Source organism: Bufo gargarizans, chromosome 2, assembly GCF_014858855.1.
Source record: "Bufo gargarizans isolate SCDJY-AF-19 chromosome 2, ASM1485885v1, whole genome shotgun sequence".
NCBI classification, from domain to species: Eukaryota; Metazoa; Chordata; class Amphibia; order Anura; family Bufonidae; genus Bufo; species Bufo gargarizans.
Window position 1 is genome coordinate 53,086,769 of NC_058081.1, and position 19,987 is coordinate 53,106,755.

A 19,987-nucleotide genomic window follows, 5' to 3' on the forward strand; every position below is an offset into this window, starting at 1 on the left:
GTTTCCTGCTTTAGGGTCGTTTTGTGGCTTGTATGACCGCCGTTCTCAGACAGATGGAGGATTATCACTATGATCACTATGTGGGCACTTTCAAGACTCGTCAAGACATCATTGTAAGTCCTCCACTGGAGTTGCTACTGTGAGTTGTCCATTTCTCATCTTCTCATTCCTTCATAACAGCTTTCCACCTTTCTCTCCGCCTTGTGTAGGATTTCCTGATGGAAACATTTATTATGTTCAAAGACCTAATTGGAAAACGAGTGTTCCCAAGGGATTGGATGCTGATGACCATGACACAGAACAAGTAGGCGTCTTCTTCCTACGCCTTTATTCTCTATTCTTCCCGCTAGGGATCCACAATCTTTTAAGATGTGCACCTCTAAATCCAAGTTTCTAATCTACAATTAAAAATACTGTATGCTAATTATTAGCTTTATTCACGTGTACGCTACATAATCTATTTCAGTATTGGGCAGAGTGACTTGAATTTACTGAAGCCCTTTACTTTCTCCCTGCAGACATGAACTGTAGGAACTGATATATCCCTATAAATATATACCATAATTTAAAAATATTTCCCATGGTATTGTATGCTGATGACCATGATACAGTACAAGTAGGAGTCTTCTTCCTACGTCTTTACTCATTACTCCTCCTTATTACTTACTGTTAGTAATCCACAATCTTTTAGAATGTGCACCTCTTTGAGTAAATCCAAGTTTCTAATCTAGAATTAAACAATACTGTATGCCAGTTATTAGCTTTATTCACACATACGCCACACAATTCATTTTAGTATAGGCTAGAGTAACGGGAGACATGAACTACTGAAGACCTTTACTTTCTCCCTGCAGAAATCAACTGTAGGAACAGATATATGGTGATAAATATATACCATCACACAAAAAATCTTTCCCAATAAGAAATTTACAAGTTACCTTTGTGTTTTTCAAGGGAACTTGCTAGCTGATAAAGTCCTGTGATTACAGCAGCATTGACACTGATTAAAGAAGTGAAAAAGAGTATACAGAAAGGCAAAGAAAAAGGTGGGGGTTGTGGAAAATGTAATGTAAGCTGGCAGGCTTCTAGAAAAAGTGACCATGACCGGGCTGCAGCCCCACGGTATCTGTAACATGGCAAACGATGACAACCACTTGATGTTAGTGAATTAGGATGGAGAGGTCTGACTGAAAGCAGTTTAACAGAAAAGAAAAGACTTCACAGAGCTGCTACACGTGAGGACCCTTTAATCCAGCATCAACAGTAACTCGTAGGTGGCAGATTGACAGATATTACAGATTAATGAATGGTCATAGAAAATTATATAAAACTCTCTTGCAAGGTTGAGGAACCATGAAAAATAAACGCCATCTGGAAGTAAGATCTGGTTATCAGAGGCCCGATTCATGGAATTTTACTGTAAGAACTTTTGAGCTGTAACGTGTTCCATGTCCTTGTTGACTAATTTCCAGGCGTCTCACTTGCAGGGTGTTCCTTCGGGCCATGAACAGGTTTTCTGTCGTTCTAAACAAGTTCTTCCTGGATCAGACCAACTTCGAACTGCAGGTGAGAATATCTCCTGTGCAAGTTCTGAGCTTGGATAAGGTCTCAAGAGACTAGGTGACGGGAATCTGAATTAAAAAAGTTGTTCTTTACGGTAAGGGCAGTCAGACTGTGGAGTTGCCCATGAAATGGTAATGACCGACTCTTTTCAATTAAAGTAAAAGCATTTTTATGCCTTCTTCACAAAAGTGGGATCTCCATAAATATTAGATGTCATGGAGGGTAATTATAGGTGCATTTTATGCTGGTGCTTTTGCAGCAGTAATAAAGGAAAGCTGCCTGATCATGTAGAATCAATATTACCTCTCATCTAAGGGAAGTAATAATGAGCCGATACACAGTCACTGCCAAGGCCAAGTCTAGTTTACCAGGCCTTCATCCAGCATCAAGACATGATAAAGGCCTGCAGGCCAAACCATGTGTCTTCACAGCAGACGGTGCCGGCCTGCCCTATTGCCAAATGCCGGTTCCCGCTGGCAGAGATCCAGTGTTGCTGGCCCACTGCCTGACACTAGGACCTGACACTGACATTGTCCGGACATCCAGCATGTGACGGCTGCGATGTTCACATGGTTCTGACCCTGGCAAGTGACAAAAAGGCGCGTGGGCGCAGTGTCTTCTTACGTGGTGAGACAGCAGCCTTTTGTGGACCAGTTCATACGTGATGGATAGTGCTGCCTCTGTTAGCAGCATGGGGGGCGTCCACTCTTGACCAGCTCAGGTGTGGCTGCAGGCATAAGGGAGCACAGTGGTGTATGTGACAATGGTATGACCCACACTCAGACAATACTATGGAGACTTCATGTGTTCATCATATAGCAGGGGGCTGTATACTACTGGGGGAACTATGGGGGCTTTATTATTACTGGGGACATAGAGGCTTTATTACTACTGGGGTGCTGTGGGGGCTTTATTACTACTGGGGGCACTTTGGGATGCTTTATTACTACTGGGGGCACTATGGGATGCTTTATTACTACTGGGGGCACTATGGGATGCTTTATTACTACTAGGGACACTATGGGATGCCTTACTACTACTAGGTGCACTATGGGATGCTTTATTACTACTGGGGACACTATGGGATGCTTTATAACTACAGGGGCACTATGGGATGCTTTACTACACCTGGGGGCACTATGGGATGCTTTATAACTACGGGGGCACTATGGGGACTTTATTACTACTGGGGGCACTATTGGATGCCTTATTACTACTGTGGACACTATGGGATGCTTTATTACTACTGGGGACACTATGGGATGCTTTACTACTACTGGGGCACTAAGGGGGCTTTATTACTACTGGGGCGCTATGGGATGCTTTATTACTACTGGGGCACTATGGGATGCTTTATTACTACTGGGGGCACTATGGGGACTTTATTACTACTGGGGGCACTATGGAATGCATTATTACTATTGGGACACTATGGAATGCATTATTACTACTGGGGCACTATGGGATGGTTTATTACTACTGGGGACACAATGGGATGCTTTATTACTACTGGGGACACTATGGGATGCTTTACTACTACTGGGGCACTAAGGGGGCTTTATTACTACTGGGGCACTATGGGATGCTTTATTACTACTGGGGGCACTATGGAATGCATTATTACTATTGGGGCACTATGGAATGCATTATTACTACTGGGGCACTATGGGATGGTTTATTACTACTGGGGACACAATGGGATGCTTTATTACTACTGGGGACACTATGGGATGCTTTATTACTACTAGGGGCACTATAAGATGCATTATTACTACTGGGGATACTATGGGGGCTTTATTACTACTGTGGGTGGGCACTATGGGGACTTTATTACTACTGTGGGGGCTTTATTACCACTGGCCTGTCTATGGGATGCTTTTTTTTTTTGCTACTGGGACACTATGGTGGCTTTAGTATATGGGGGGGGGGGGGGCTCAGTAGGGACGTTATTACCACTGGGGGCTTTACTACTATGGAGGTGGAGTTTAGTTGGCTGATGGAGCAGAGCATAGCAGTGCAACAGGGCCCTCAGACCTAATTTTCTTGGGTCCCCAGAAATGTAAAATCCGGGTGCATACACATAAAGGATAGCAGGTAGTGGTCTATAGTGGTACCTGTATAGGAGCACGCACATTCAGATCCTGATTTCTATCATTTGTGTTGAATTCTGGGAAATGCCATGACTGTGGATAGTAGCACTACCTCAGGTGCCCCCCGGTGATCTCTGTCTATAGCTTTCTATTTCTCTCTCAGCTCTGGAATAACTTCTTCCACTTGGCCGTGTCGCTGTTAACCCACGAGTCTCTGCAGCTCCACAAGTTCTCCCAGGAGAAGCGACACAAGATCCTGTGCAAGTAAGAGCGTGGAAATGGCATGTTTGATGAAACGCTGCCTTCTGTCCAGCTTTCTGTTTGGATAGGGTCTGTACATCCGTACAACACATGGAGGTCCATGTAACAATATGTACGAAGGGCTGATTTGAGTAGTTCATAGTGATACGTTCACGCAGAATGTACGGGGTGGAACTTTGGTATCTCGACCCTTGAACATCATATGTCCATTGTGGGCCCAGAATTCTGTACAGATTTCCAAATATCTTTATAGTTGTGGAAGCTCCATTCTATTGTATAGAGGTAAATTACAACATTTGGTCTGACTACAGCTACCACTAGAGGGAGCTGAGGAGCTTCCTGAATACTATCAGACATTTGGTGAGCTGTTCCCCCGCTGGTGTTCGAAGGCTAGAATTTTATCATTTATTTCTGCAAAAGATATAAGAAAAGTAGAGCTCTGACCCCACTAAAGGTGTATTTTGTAATAAACTAGTACATAATATTGGACCAAATAATGGTGTTTAAAAGTGGGCATTCACTTTAAAGAGGTTTCTAGGATTCTAAAAACAAGGCTGCTTTCTTCCATGAACATCACCAACCCTGTCCATGAGTGGTGTGTGGTATTGCACCTAAGCTCTATTGGAGTCTGTGTGGCAGAGCTGCAGTACCGTGTACAACCTGTGGACAGGGGTGGTGCTGTTTATGGAAGAAAGCAGCTGTCTTTGTAATCCTGGACAACTCCTATAGGTTCCTGAGCTTGGGTGCAAAATCCATATCAGAGTTCCTGTCCATCACTTGCCAATTTTAGCTCGGATATCCTTCCAGATGGACCTTTGGAGTTAGTAGCATGCGAGGTGCAACTTAAAGGCATTGTCCCACCATAAAAATCCCCTATACACGGGATAGGGTATAAGCATCTGATTCGCGGGGGTCTGACCGCTGGGATCCCCACCGATCACAAGAATGAGGTGCCGCTCCAATCAACTCTGGAAGTTCCATGGAGTTGTAATGGTGCAGGAGCGCGACCACCGTTATGTCCACTCCAGGGACTCCGACACCTTATTCTTGTCATTAGTGGGGTGTCAGCAAGTGATTTTCTCGTCATGTGCCCTGTGTGTATCTGATGACCACTCTGTATTATCTTGCAGATATGGGGACATGAGGAAGGAGATTGGTCTGAAGATCAGGGACATGTGGTATAATCTAGGTGAGCCATGTATGTAACATCAGATTTCTTCTCACGTGTGTGTGATTAACCCTTTTTCTGTCATGACATGAAGAAAAGTTCCTGTGAATGGTTTCTACGCTGCTCCCTGACTTCGAGCGGGTGCTGCACCTCTACTTAAATCCTTGGCAGTGAAAGGGTTAAAGGGGCTTGCCCATCTCAGATATTCATGGCATATAGCCAGTGTCGGATAGGTGCGGGTCCCTCCTCTGGAACCCGTTCCCATCTCCAGAACGGGGTCCCCGACGTGAAGGAGAGTGCACTGCGCATGCGTGGGTACTCTCCATTCACTGCTATGGGAGTTCTGACAAAGGCAGGGTGGGCACGCTCTGCTATATTTGGAAGTCCCATAGCAATGAATGGAGAGCAGCCGCACATGCGGAAACTCGCCTCTCCACCTTCATGGGGCTGGCTCAGCTATATGCAGAATTCACATGGAAGTCAATTAGGGGGGCTGCGCTTGCGTTCCTTCATTTCGATGGGGCCTGTCCTGGAGTTCTGGACCTGCACCTGTCTGACATTGATGGCATATCCTAGCGAGATGCCATCATTGTCTGAGATGAGACACTCTCCCTTTAAGGCACTTGCTACAAAATTTCAGGCAATCATTGCGCAACCTTCTCAAAACAGCACCACACCTGTCCTCAGGTTGTGTAGGGTATTGCAGGTCAGCACCGTTCACGTCAATGGAGCTGGCCTATCAATACCAGGACCGGAGTGGCGCTGCTCCTGAAAGAAAGGTGCCATAACAATCCATAGCCTCAAGTCTCCATCAAGTCAAGTGGAGATCTCCGATTTCCCTTAGAACAGAATACACAGACATTTGCTTGCTTGTAAAACTGTTGTATTCTTCATGCAGGACCTCACAAGATTAAGTTCATTCCTTCCATGGTGGGACCAATCCTTGAGGTGACCCTCACCCCAGAACCAGATCTACGTAAGGCAACAATCCCCATCTTCTTTGACATGATGCAGCACGAACACAACTTCAGTGGCAGCGGTCATTTCCATATGGTAAGTGGCGCAGGAGCCTCCACCAGATAGACCTAACAGATGTATGACCGGATCCATCTCAGCATGGTGAAACCAGAATAAATATATCTCTCACTTACTACAAACCCATGAAAGGTCCTCTTTAACTGGCAGAAAAAATATAGGTGACACTTTCCCTTTAACAGCATTTATCAGCCACCATGGGCCGTGTGTGTGTAACCTTTCATTGTAATCCTGCCTGTAATCATAATAAGATGACTGCTGAGAACTGATCTGTGCAGAACTGGACGCCTTGACATATTTTTAGGCCCACTTGACTATGCGAAAACTGCAATTATTTTAGGATTTAAAAAAATGTAGACAGTGAAATTGGAAATAAAAAAAAACGACAAAATTTCAAAAAAAAAATATGTTAAACATAAAAACTTGATTTAAACAATAGGTCATTTTCTGATGACACATTCCCTTTCGATCAGTGCTCTGTCCTATTAAATATGATAAAATTCTGATTGCGTGCAATTTAACGCTATAGTAAAAACAGTAAGGTGTCAGCTCCCCCTAGTGGAAACAAAAATAATTGTATCACTTATAGGGAACCTGTTATGAAAATACAGTTTCATCGACAGGCAGCATGTTATAGAGCAGGAGGAGCTGAGCAGATGGATATATAAAAAATACTGATCGGAAATCCATATCTGTAGGACTACTCATGTATTACTGTAGGTAATGGTCCAAAATAAGGGTGACTGATTCCCTTTAAAGACAACCCATCAGTCAGCCTAATGTGTGGGGTCACCTTTAATCTTAGTTGACCTATCTTTGTTCTGTAGTTTGAGAATGAGCTGATCACACGTCTGGATCAGGAGGTAGAAGGAGGACGAGGAGACAGACCGTACAAAGATCTTCTGGAGAAACTGTGAGTTTACTGCCCTGTGAAATCCACCTGGTGTCATAACAGATTGGAAGGTTGTCAAGGACCTCATAGTGGCCTAATGTCCACCTCCTTCTCCATTCATTATAACCTCCTGTCTGATGTTTGTCCTCAGCTTGTTGGAGCACTGCAGGAAACACAAGTATCTCTCCAGTTCTGGGGAGGTCTTCACGGTCCTGGTCAGCAGCCTGCTGGAGAATCTCCTCGATTACCGAACAATTGCCAATGATGAGAGTGAGGAGAACCGCATGAGCTGTACAGTAAACCTGCTGGTAGGAATGTTCCCTCACACCACTATCTGTATCCACACAGGCTACATTCCCTGAAACTGCTCAGTTTGTTATGTAAAATGTCAAGGGCATAACCTGTATGCGTGTACCTGCTCCATGTGGAAGGAAAGGCAAGAGCAACATTTGCTGATGAGACTTAAAAAAAAAATTCAACCAGGCCGCCAAGTGAGCCCACACCCATACTGGTTTAGTAATGTTACAAGCCGTTAAGCACTGGTGTGTTAGAAGTTATTAGATCTCAGAACCCTAAATTATTAGACCTCTAAATTACCAAACCCCTAAGTTATCAGATCCCAGTCCAGACCCCTAAATTATCAGACAAGACCCCTAGATTATCTGAACACAGACCAGACCCTTAATTTCAGGGTTTGGCCTGAGGTTTGGTAATTTATCAGACCCCAGACCAGACCCTTAAGTTATCAGATCATAGGCACCTAAATTATCAGACCCCAGACCAGACCCTTAAGTTATCAGATCATAGGCACCTAAATTATCAGACCCCAGACACTTAAATTACCAAACCCTAGACCAGACCCCTAAGTTATCAGACCCCAGACCATATCCCTAAATTATCAGAACCATAAACTATCAGACACCAGACATCTATTTTATCAGATCCCAGAATCCTAAATGATCATATTGCAGACCTGACCCCTAAGTTATTAGACCCCAGAATAGACCCTTAAATTTCCAGATGCCGGACCAGACGCCTACATTATCAGACAGACTCAGCTCCCTAAGTTACCAGAACTCTAAATAATTAGATCCCAGTCCCTCAAATGAATAGACCCAAGACCAGCACTTACATTTTTCAGACCCCAGACCTTTAAATTTGTAGATACCAGGCCCCAGATCAGAACCCTAAATTATAAAAGCCCAGACCCCTTAATTGTAAGACTTGAAACCAAACAAAAGGACATTTAGACCACAGTATACTTCCAAGTGTCACTCTGGGCAGGCCTTCTCGGACCTCTTGACTTCCAGATGACGGTGTCAGGCCATTGTGTGCCAGACGTGGTGGCCTGGGCCTCCTGAGACCACACTCACTGTTTTAATTCTGTATTTCTTTACCGTGTGTAAAGATGGGAGTCCTGCACTTGCCATCACACTGATATCTTGGGGACTGTATGGTTAAGTCCTCAGTGGACTTTACACCGATCTCTGTACACAGTCCACAGAATGTGCAGTAAGACCTTCATACCTATAGAGAAGGTCCATACTCGAGGTGTCCGTTCTGTTGTGTATTCGAGTCAGTTTGTCTCCATAATTAAATCTGGATTTTCCTTTTCATCATTTCTCTTGTACAGAACTTTTATAAAGAGAAGAAGAGGGAGGATATTTATATCCGGTAAATATGAGACGTGGGGGTGGTCAGGTGTGACGCCATATCCTTTGTATAGTTGATGCTACAATTTTATTGTCCTGCAGGTACGTGTACAAACTCAGAGATCTGCACCTCAACAAGGAGAATTACACAGAGGCGGCATACACCCTGCTACTCCATGCCGAGCTGCTACAGGTGAGGGCTCTACACCGTCTACATGGTCCTTTACATTATGGGACTGCCACTGTGGCATAGTCCACAAATATGTATCGCTCAGAGCGCTTGATCAGGCCGTGTTGTCGCCCTCTAGTGGTCAGATAAGCCATGTGCACCTCACTTGCTGCAGCGAGACAGTTACACAGTGTACACACAGCAGGAGCTGAAGGAAAGGCTGTACCTGGAGATTATATCCTTCTTCGATAAAGGCAAGGTAAGTCAGATGCCTCCTGCTTCTTCGTAGGCTTGTGTAATACCATAACCTGTGCATTAGCGCCCTTTCCTCGCCTGTAATACTATTCTCTGGTCTACTACAGGTGTGGGAGCAGGCGATCATACGCAGCAAGGAGCTTATAGAGATGTACGAAAACCAGATCTTCCACTATGAGCCCCTCAGCGTCCTGCTGGTAATGAAGTCTATGAAGCTTGTGCCTGGCGTCACACATGTACTAATGACACATGCAGTGAAACATATAGATAGACCAATCCATTTATATAGAGTATATCATGAAAGGTTCTGCAGTAGAGCTGAGCGAATTTCGGGTGAGATTGGCCGAATAAAATAAAAAAATTATTCCGGTATGAACAGTTTGAGGCTACTGCCAGGGGGAGATCTGATTATTAAAAAGCACTGATTGGACAGTTTGAGGCTACCACCTGGGGAAATCTTATTATGAAAACGCACTGATTGAACAGTTTGAGGCTACCACCTCGGGAAATCTTATTATGAAAACGCACTGATTGGACAGTTTGAGGCTATCACCTGGGGAAATCTTATTATAAAAAAGCACTAATTGGACAATTTGAGGCTACCACCTGGGGAAAATGTTATAATGAAAAAAGCACTGATTGAACAGTTTGAGGCTACCACCAGGTGAAGATCTCTCTGTCTAGCTTTCCACCTCTCTCTGTGTCTTATGAAGACAACCCCTTTACATATACATTTTTGGGGAATATGAGATCCTATTCTTCTGGACTGTAACCATCATTATATTATATAGAATATGAATGGTCTTCATGTAATTGTAGAACATTGTATCAGTGTAGATAAAATGTAAAGGAGTCCAAGCTACAGTTGGATACAATTGTAGCAGCTTTGTGAAGTAGTTCAGGGCTCTAGGTTCCATATACTGACCCAGTAGGACCTGGCTGGCCGCCCATGTGACAGCTAAATTTAAGCTACACACATGCCAGGTGCACATCCGGTGGATCCTTTCAGAGTACATATGTGATACAGCTCCGATATAATCAGCCATGGACAGGCTACATGTAAATAATCACCTCTAGGTCTGCTTCCGCTGCATCCATTCGCTCCATATCTCCGTCATCATTGTCCTCTCTGTCTTCTCAGAACAAGCAGGCTGGTTTCTACCAGAACATCATGCGCTCCTTGCGGTTACAGCCGGAGTACTTTGCTGTGGGATACTATGGCCATGGGTTCCCTTCTTTCCTGCGGGTAAGTCCCGCACTCCATTATTCAGATGTGCTCTTCTCTTCTGGTTTCCTTTCCTCTCGTTCTGTTCTCCATTATTCCTCCTTTCCACCTTTTTCTCCTTGACCTTCTCCATCACGTGATGAAGCGTTTTCATACTTTGCGTGTCCTACAGAACAAGATTTTCGTATACAGGGGAAAGGAGTACGAACGACTTGAAGATTTTAACCTTTGGCTTTTGACACAATTTCCTAATGCAGAGAAGCTCTCCAGCAGCTCCCCGCCGGGGGATGACATCAGAAACTCGCCCAAGCAATGTATCCTAATTCCAAGGTCCCCAATCTTACGTCTCTTACTTCTTTTTAATACCCATTTGGGAAATCTCCAGAGGACATGGCACGCCCATTGTCAGCAGGATCAATCTTATTAAACCAACCATAATACCTACTAGGGCTGATCCTGCAGAATAAAACCATACCTTTCTTCCCCCGATCCACTGCTGTATTTAGGAGAAATAAGTGTTTGTTTTTTAAAATATGCTAATTAGAGTTTAAGTGCACTGAGGGCGGGTCCTAGTCTTCAGTACATTTTAGCTTCTCCACTCTGCTTCCATGGACTCTCCCCCCTGTGCGTCATTTACAGGGCCAGGCATCCAGGTGGAGTTGGGAAACAAAATGGAGGAGTTAGGGTGCACAGAGTGGCTAGGGCCCACCCTCAGTGCACTTAAGCTCCAATTTGTATATTTTTCTCAAAAAGCAGCAACAGATTGCAGGAAGGAAGGTACTATATCCTTATAAGCAGGGTCAGCCCTATGAGGCATTATGACTGGTTTAATAGTGGTTGATCCTGCTTTAAATGGAAACCATGTAATGCTTCATTTTGCCTGTGATGGCGCTGCAGGGGAAATTGATCACTTGCTGCCATTACAGCTGATCGCTGGGGATCTCTGCAGCAGGAGATCATGTGATCAGCTGCACAATCCCGTCTAATAAAAAGGAATTGTGCAGTGTGGAGTGCCCCTTTAACAACGCAAAGCCATTTACTAATAAAAACAATTGATGGTAATGTTTAGAGACGAGCGAATCAAAGCTGACAAAGTGAATGCGAAATGCGAATTTCCTTGCGCTTCGTGGTAACGAATCGCAATTTTCCTAAAATGGCGGCTACACATGTGAGGACTGAGGACATGGGGCAAGGAACTCTGGGAAGGCGGGATCACCCAGATTGACATGCATGCAGCCAATCAGCAGCCAGCCCTGTGATGTCACAGCCCTATAAATACGGCAGCCATCTTAGTCAGACATTTCCAGTGTTCAGAGTGCAATGAGAGACGTGTGAAGGCGCCAGGGACAGCAATTGGAAAAACGACTGTGGAAAAAAAGGACAGAAAAAACGATTTCTAAGGGCAGGGAAAGGATAGGGAGGAATCATTTCACAGCATCTTAGTGCAGGGAGAGACGTCAGAAGGCGCTAGGGACAGTGATAGGAAAGTGATTTAAAAGTGCAGGGAAAGATTATTTGGGGATCCAAATAGTCATTAGACATCTGTCATTCCAGTTTTTGTTATTGGGCTGCAAGTGTTATGTTGAAAAGTCTTTAGTGGCTTACATCTTAGTATCTTATTCAGTACGACAAGAAAAATATATACGCATTTCACTTCTGCAGTTATTTCTGGTGAAAGCATATAGGGGCGTATTTCAGTCCAACCAGAAAAATATATTCTCAGTACACTGCTGCAGTTAATTAGTGAAAGTGTTTACTGGCCTATTTCAGTAAAAAAAAAATTATATATTTGTCGCTTTTAGGGGTGTTTTTATTTCCGTTTAATTTGTTTAGTTTAGCTACAAGTATGTCAGACAGACAAGTGCGAGGCCATGCACAGAGGAGTTGCAGAGTCCTAAATAATTCAGGCGCAAGCAGAGGTCGCAGCAGAGTAAGGGGGCATGGCAGCGAGAGGCCTGAGCTCCTGGTGTCATCTATCGGTCGTGTCTTGACCAGCAACCCTGCGGTTTTTGATTGGTTAACTCGGTCATCCATGTCATCCCAAGTGACGTCAGACACCCCCAGCCAACAGTCGGTCGGCTCGTCAGGCACAACCCTTAGTTGGCATGGCCCGGGAGCAGGCCCTGTGCCCTCACCTGTCCTCAACCCTGCCCTCACAGCGAGAAGTACCACATGCTGTGGGCTCAGCTCCACTTTTCAGCGAGGTCGAGCTACTAGAGGACAGTCAGCAGCTACTGCCCAGCCAAAGGAGACATCTGCCACTTCCTCCGTTGAGGAGGACATCAGTAATGTGCAGACACTACTCAATGATGATGAAGCCGATTGCACTTGGGAGCCGGGTGCAGAAGGGTCTTCATCATTATCAGGAGAAGAGGGTGGCAGCTTGCCCATGAGGCAGCGGCTAAGCCAGCAAACCTACCTGCCTGGGCAGCAGTCGTGCAGGGGTTCACTGAGGCAGCGGCGGTAGCAGTCAGTCAGTGCAGACTGTTGGGGGGGGGAAATCGGGTACTCGACGGTGTGGCAGTTTTTTGTGAAGCCGCCGGAGGAGGTCAACATGAGAATATGTGGGCAGAAGATGAAGCGTGGTCAGGGTGCCAATGTTGGCACCACGGCCCTGCGTCAACATATGCAACGTCACCATAAAGTGGCCTGGGAGAACCGTGGCTCCGATGTGGTGGTCCAGCCTGCCGCAGCGACCGCTGCATCACCCAGTGGCACGCACCCGGTTTCAGCCAGTCAAGGCTCCACCACCTCAGCCGAAGGGAGCTGTCTGTCATTCCCTTCTGCTGGTCCAGGTGCTCCTACTCCTCATCAGTCATTCCATCAGCAATCGCTCACCGAAGTGATTGTCAATAGACAGCAGTATGCGTGCACTCATCCAATGGCTCAGAAGATAAACGTGCTCCTGGCCAAGTTGCTGGTGCTGCAGTCGCTCCCTTTCCAAGTGGTGGACTCTGCACCTTTCAGAGCCGAGGTGGAGAGTCCCAAGTCATCAATTCTTTGCGAAAAAAGGCAGTACCAGCCCTGCACAAATATATAGAACAGAAGGTGGGCCAGTCCTTGAGCCTTTCGGTATCTGCCAAAGTGCACGGCAGCGCCGACGTGTGGAGCTGTAACTACAGTCAGGGACGATACATGTCCTTTACGGCCCACTGGGTGAATGTGGTTCCTGCACAGCCACACCAGCAACTTGGCCAGACGACCTCGCTTCCACCTCCACGTTATCACTCAGTTGGTCCTGCGACAATGTCTGCCTCTACCTCCTCATCCTCTACCATTTCCTCAGCCTCCACTGCAGGGACAATTCACAGTGCCCCTCCAGAATACCACATGTGCAGGGCACGGCGGTGTCACGCTGTTCTGCACCTCGTTTTCCTGGGCGAACGTCACACAGGGGAGGAATTGCTCCAAGTCCTTCATCAAGAAATCGAATCCTGGCTTTCTCCGCGACAAATGAAAATCAGAACAATGGTGACCGACAACGGGAAGAACATGGTGTCGGCGCTGCAATAAGGAGGGCTGAGCCATGAGCCCTGCATGGCAGACGTGTTCAATCTGGTTGTCAAGCGGTTCCTGAAGTCACCCATCTGCATGACATCCTAAATATGTCCACCCATCTGCATGACATCCTAAAAATGGCCAGGAAATTTTGCATGCACTTCATCCACTCGTACACCGCAAAGCACACCCTCCTTGAGCTGCAGCGGCAGAAAAGCATCTCCTAACATAGGCTGATATGCAACGTTTCCACCCGTTGGAATTCCACCCTCCATATGTTGGACCGACTATACGAACAGAGAAAGGCCATAAACAATTTCTTGATGATGCAAGCGGACAGGAGTACTCCCCTGTGTAACTTCGATGTCAGCCAGTGGCAGCTCATACGTGACACCTGCCGTTTGCTCTGGCCCTTTGATGACGCCACGTTATTTGTCAGTCGCCAGGACTACAGGATGAACAACATCATTCCACTGCTTCATGTCCTGGAACAGATGCTGGTAACAATGGCTGGTGAGGGGACTGGAGACGTGGTGCCTAGATCTCATGGCCACATGAGCCCTGTGGGGGCTGAACTGGAAGAGGAGAAGGACGTTGGAGCACAGGCAATGTGTAGTGAAATGGATGGTTTTTCTAGTCAGATGACAGGCGAGGAGAAGCAGGAGCACCCAGAGGAGCTACAGGGTGATGAGGAAGACGAGACAGAGGACACACCATGGCAGTATGCAGTGGAGATGGAGGCAGGGAGTCCCTCCGAGTCATTTGCACAAATGGCCCGATGCATGCTCACTTGTTTGCGTATTGACAGCCGAATTGTCACCATTTGGCAGAGGGGTGATTTCTGGCTCTCCACCTTGTTGGACCCTTGCTACTGGTCCAGAATGGGGGCCTTTTTTACACCCACAGAGGGTAGGACAAACTGAACTAATACAGAGACATCCTATGTAGTCAGTTGGCTGCTGCCTATCTGCGCCAGCGTTCATCCGCTCGCAGGTTTGACCGGGGGGGCCCTCTGCGCACACGTTCCACTGCCATGGCTGCTGGGGAGGGTTGGGGTGGCAGGAGCAGTACCAGCTCCATCAGCAGCAGCCTGAGTCTACAGTCGCTAATGAGCAGCTATCTTCACCCACCTAGTGAGGAGACTACTCACCAGCAACAGGTAGACCTGGAGCAGGACCTGAACCAGCAGCTGGTGGCATACTTGGACAGCACCCTGCCAACCCACAGAGTTTGCCCTGGAAAAGCTGTCCTGCCCGGCCAGTAGTGTGGCATCAGAGCGGGTGTTTGGTGCGGCGGGGGCCATAGTTACCCCAAGGAGAACTTGTCTATCCACACAAAATGTGGAGAGACTGACCTTTGTCAAGATGAATCAGGCGTGGATCAGCCAGGATTTCCACCCACCAATGCCTGATGCATCAGACTAGATCATCCATGGTGCCGCACCACTATAACAAAAGAAACCGGTGTCTTCTGACTACTTGCCTCATCTACTACTCTGTTGCTTCCACCTGCCTGATGCCACACATCTGATGCCAAGTGCTCCTTCTTTCAGCCACCTTCATTAGCGGGTACTGGAATTGCCACCCACCACCCCCCACTCTGTTACCGGGTCACTCTGTGGTCTCCTGATGCTGCTGCCACCTCCACACTATGTCACCTTGTCACTCAGTGGACTTCTCATGCTGTTCCCACCCTCCCCACTTCATGACTGGTCCACTATTTTGCCTTTCGGCCTGGCTGACATCATCATTTATTTCACCCTTCTTCTAATCTGTCAATTCAGAATCCATAATGCGAACCCAAACTTTAGATGCCGAACTTAAAGCACAAGTTCGCTAAACACTAGTGGGTACAAAACACAGAAGACATGCAAATAATCTATTCACGTGTCATCTCTGTTTTGGATCCTCTCCTGTTTTTTTTTTTTGTTTTTTTTTGGCATTAGCAATACTGATGGATTACTGACCAAATGCTGACCGAGTGAAGGCGGATGCTCATCAGACAGGATTTGGGGTTATTGTTCTGACGGATCAGAGGAAAGGCAAAATAACCAGTGACGTCAACACAAACTTACTGCTGACACCCTCTCTAGTCTGTCGGGGGGGCTCTACTTGTATAAGCGTTTACTAGAACAGGTTCTGTAGACATCTATGTGGAATCAGCTGATGACGGTGTAAAAGGAGTGCGCTTCTTCTTGGCGCTAACATTGACCTGTAAGGCTGAGTTCACACTTGAGTTATTTGGCCAGTTTTGGTCCCGTCACTGCCCAAATAAGTGAAGTGCGCAGTGATTCTAAGAGTGACGGCTGTCATCTGCATGTCATACTGACTCACAGTATTGTTTCACTACCACAGCAGACTCCCTATGCGTGTTACTGCAAGGCACAGTGTTCTACACTACTATAAGGGCTCTCTGCAGCCAGGAAATAGCCGTTTTTTAACGTACCATAATTCACCACAAATTTATTCGGATCGAAGCATTTTTTAAAAAAAAAATTCGGCAAACCAGCGAATCAAATTTTTTAAACATTCACTCATCTCTAGCAATGTTCACAAAAATTCCAAGTGCTGGTGACAATGCTGTAGTGACAAGAGCCTATTATGGGATCCTTACCCAGGAGAAACCACCTATCCTAACCGATTAGCCACTTTAGCTGTCTCTATAAAAATACAGATGTGAACGCCATCACCACCCACTTGGAACTTGGCTTGTAGGTGGCCCCGAAGGACATTTTCTTAGACCACCACTGATGAGACATATTTGGCACATCAATGGAAAGTAGGAAGAATACTTTTACTTTTCAGAATACATTTCTGACTGCCTGCATCTGCCACAAGGGGGAGCTTAAGAGCTGACTGTGGACAGATAGGATTCTGCTATGTTTCCTTAAATAAGTTCTACAGATGTGAGATGCTTCAGTGTGAAACCATTACTGAACCTTCCTCCACGATATAAGGACAAGCTGGTGCCTGAACAGATTCTCAGGTAGGCAGTGGTCCCTTATTATCCTGGGCACATGGTGCCATCATTCCGCATGGATGTAGTGTATGACCGCCGCCCTGGTAATATGTCTCTTCATTCTTCACCTGCAGTTATTATCGCTTCAACGAGGTGCACAGTTTTTCCTACTCTCGGCCATTCCGAAGAGGAGAGAAAGATCCGGACAATGAATTTGCTGTAAGCATGTTGATGTCTTCACACATACATGTAATGCAGATGTAGCAGAGCTGAATTAGTTAATCCATGATTAATGTAAAAAATGTAAATCAGATCATATAGAACATGACAATCTCTTTCTAACAAAGCTAGAACCAGCCCTGTACCTCACATGGATCCAGAGATCTCCACATTCATTGCTCTGCTAGATTTATATCAAGCTGACAGCTCAGAGGGCGTGACCTTTCTCAGGGGGTGTATTCTTTCTGCTGTAAGTTCAGGGGGCGTGTCCTTTCTCACTGTCACAGTTTTAACAGTAGATATGGCTGATGGCAGTTGAAGGATGGAACTGAGCATGTGCGACCACCTCAGTGAGGTAGACAAAAAAAAAAAATAAAGAAAAGAACAAACAGCAGGTGGCGCTATACAGATACATTGTATTGAATCATTTATTCGCTGTACAAAATTTTTAATTGCATCCAATTACAAAGCTATTCAGATCCAAATGCTAGTTTGTAGAATTGTAGAGTTTTTTTAGTTTTTTTTTGTGGGACAACCCCACGTCTTGCATTTGCGCTGTAGTTCATGTGTCTGACATCCAACACTGGTTGGTATTTCCCAACAGCGCATGTGCGGCACATACAGACTATCAGAGACCCCTGTACGTGATGTATACTAGGTGGGAGCTAAACAAGCTAGGAGAACATTCACACAACGCAGATAAAAATGGATACACTGTCAAAGAAACACAGTTTTTCTAGGCCATTTTGCATCCGTGGGTGCATCCATTTTTTGACTGTCTACCTGTTTTTAACCGCCATTTTGCATCCGCTTTTAATGGCCATTAAAAGCGCACTTAGTTCATTGGCTTTTTTTTTTTTTTTTTTTTAAACCCAACCCCTGCAGTGCCCTCAGTATACATAATGCCCCCCATAGTGCCCCTGGACATCCAGTGTTCCTCTATAGTGCCCAGTATAAATAAGTGCCTCCACATAATACCCCGGTGTATATATGTGCCCCCACATAGTGCCCCACTATATATATATATGCCCTCACATAGTGCCCCAGTATATATAATGCCCCACCCCCATTAGTGCTAACAGATCCTTTTAAAAAACAAACAAAATAAAAATCAACACTTGCATGAGAGGGAACACTAGCTCTGCACTGGAGGCAGCAGGACCTGACACTCCCAACGTGATCATGTGACATCACTGTCAGGTCCTTCTGCCTCCAGTGCAGAGCGAGTGCTCCCTCTCATGCAATTGTTGAGGTTTGTATTCTTTTTTTATTATTTTAACCCCTGAAATGGCACTTTTTGCACAGTGTACCTGTTTTTTTTTAACGCCCCATAGATGGCTGCATTCCTGGCTAAAAGGGCGTTAAAAACGAGCCTATTGATTTCATTGGAGTCCATCTGGCTGTGAAAACTGCCGAAATAGAACTTGCCCTATTTTTTGACGGCTGTGAATAGCCCCGTAGACTTTAATTGGTTCTGTAAACAGCAGTGTGAATGTTCCCTGAGAGCCGCACCCTCGCATGGCATCCACAGCCCCATAACAACGACCATCTGGAGTGACCCCATTGACCGTGCCAACCAGAAAAGCCTCATCTATGACGAGTGCCCCATGACTAGCCTCTACAGACGACTACCTTTGTGGGAGACCCCCTTAGTAGCTTGTATCAGGGGAGACGCCTCTGAGGGGTCATTATACTCCACCGACACTAGATTCACCCAGGTCTCCGCCTCTACCCTGCAGACCATGTGGATCGAGAGGACGACGTTCACGACGGCCTACAAGCTGCCTGGCATCTTGAAGTGGTTTGAAGTAAAGCACCTACAGACGGTAAGGGGAATGATGTTTTTTGCCATCCTGTAGTACGTTTTGTATGTACTATCTTCGTGCCTTTAGGTTGGTTCTATAAAATGAAGCCCACTTTAACCACATATCGGGTGGATAGTCCTTCAGTATTGGATCAGTGACCCCGCTCTGGGCATCCCCCACTGATCAGCTCTCTGAAGGAGCCGTGGTGCTTGTGCGAGCGCTGCAGCCTCTTCATTGTTTCCAGTGCTCCTTCTAGCTGCCCGTCTTCTACTTCAAGGGGTTGTCCGGCCTAGGTGCCAACAATCCCAGTGGTTTGAAGGTGTGTCCTATAAATAAATAAAAACACCCTCCTGTCTGCAGTCCTCCATCCCCATTCAATTCAGTAGGGCGGCTCTGTCCTATTTACTTGATGTAAACACCCCGATCCCCGCCGATCTGATAATGATGACCTAATCAGAAGATCGATCATCAATCCAAAAAAGCGGACAACCCCTTTAACATGTAATAAGAATGTAGTCATCAGAAGCACAAGGCTGCCATTCTCCTTTTTGTCCACCAGGTGTCACTCACTTCCATATAGTTTACACTTGGCAGTAATGCTTTTACATCCTTCTACCCTAGTGGACAAAGCAGAACTGGACTTTGGAGGGGGCTGTGTACCTAATGGTCTAGAATTATCTAGATAATTGTTCCAACACATACATAACATGGTATCAGTGGAGAGTCGGAAAGCTCCGAAAAGTACCAAAGGTCTTCTCCCTATTAGCAGGCGCCAAGGCTAAGAATCAGCCTCCCATCAGTCCTGCAGTGCTGCCTAACACATGGTCCTTCTTCTAGGACTACCAGGCGCGTTATGTTGGAAATGTCCATAAAATCCTGGTGAAGTGTATTTCAAATCTGTCAGATTTGTCTGAGATTAGACTGAAATTTCTGCCTCCCCCCCGGAAACAACACCACTCTTACCCACAGGCAGCACCTGGTATTGCACACTCGATGAGTCTGAGCTGCAATATCACAGGCAGCCTACCTACAGGAGTGGCGCTGTTTCTCAGTATAGTCGATGTAAGCTATAATGGTGACTAACATTCATCTGTTCCCGCAGGAAGAGATCAGTCCGTTACAGAATGCTATTGAGACCATGGAGCTGACCAACGAGAAGATAAGTCACCAGGTCCAGCAGCACCGGGCAGACCCCAG

At 46.0% G+C, this 19,987-nt stretch overlaps 1 protein-coding gene across 1 annotated transcript in view; it reads left to right on the top strand.

Annotated features, from left to right (window-relative positions):
- Positions 1-19,982, top strand: part of DOCK5 (dedicator of cytokinesis 5) — a gene marked incomplete at its 3' end in the record, with an annotated part of 90,936 nt that extends 70,954 nt beyond the window's left edge. Inside the window, exons 28-45 of the mRNA XM_044276961.1 lie at positions 15-113; positions 210-304; positions 1,488-1,566; positions 3,817-3,917; positions 5,045-5,103; positions 5,981-6,135; positions 6,945-7,030; positions 7,161-7,317; positions 8,643-8,683; positions 8,764-8,854; positions 8,970-9,089; positions 9,193-9,282; positions 10,227-10,331; positions 10,483-10,624; positions 16,712-16,793; positions 16,901-16,985; positions 18,725-18,811; positions 19,893-19,982. Coding sequence (XP_044132896.1) covers positions 15-113; positions 210-304; positions 1,488-1,566; positions 3,817-3,917; positions 5,045-5,103; positions 5,981-6,135; positions 6,945-7,030; positions 7,161-7,317; positions 8,643-8,683; positions 8,764-8,854; positions 8,970-9,089; positions 9,193-9,282; positions 10,227-10,331; positions 10,483-10,624; positions 16,712-16,793; positions 16,901-16,985; positions 18,725-18,811; positions 19,893-19,982 — 1,764 coding nt within the window. The remainder of the gene's footprint in view (positions 1-14; positions 114-209; positions 305-1,487; positions 1,567-3,816; positions 3,918-5,044; positions 5,104-5,980; positions 6,136-6,944; positions 7,031-7,160; positions 7,318-8,642; positions 8,684-8,763; positions 8,855-8,969; positions 9,090-9,192; positions 9,283-10,226; positions 10,332-10,482; positions 10,625-16,711; positions 16,794-16,900; positions 16,986-18,724; positions 18,812-19,892) is intronic.
- Positions 19,983-19,987: the final 5 nt, after the last annotated feature.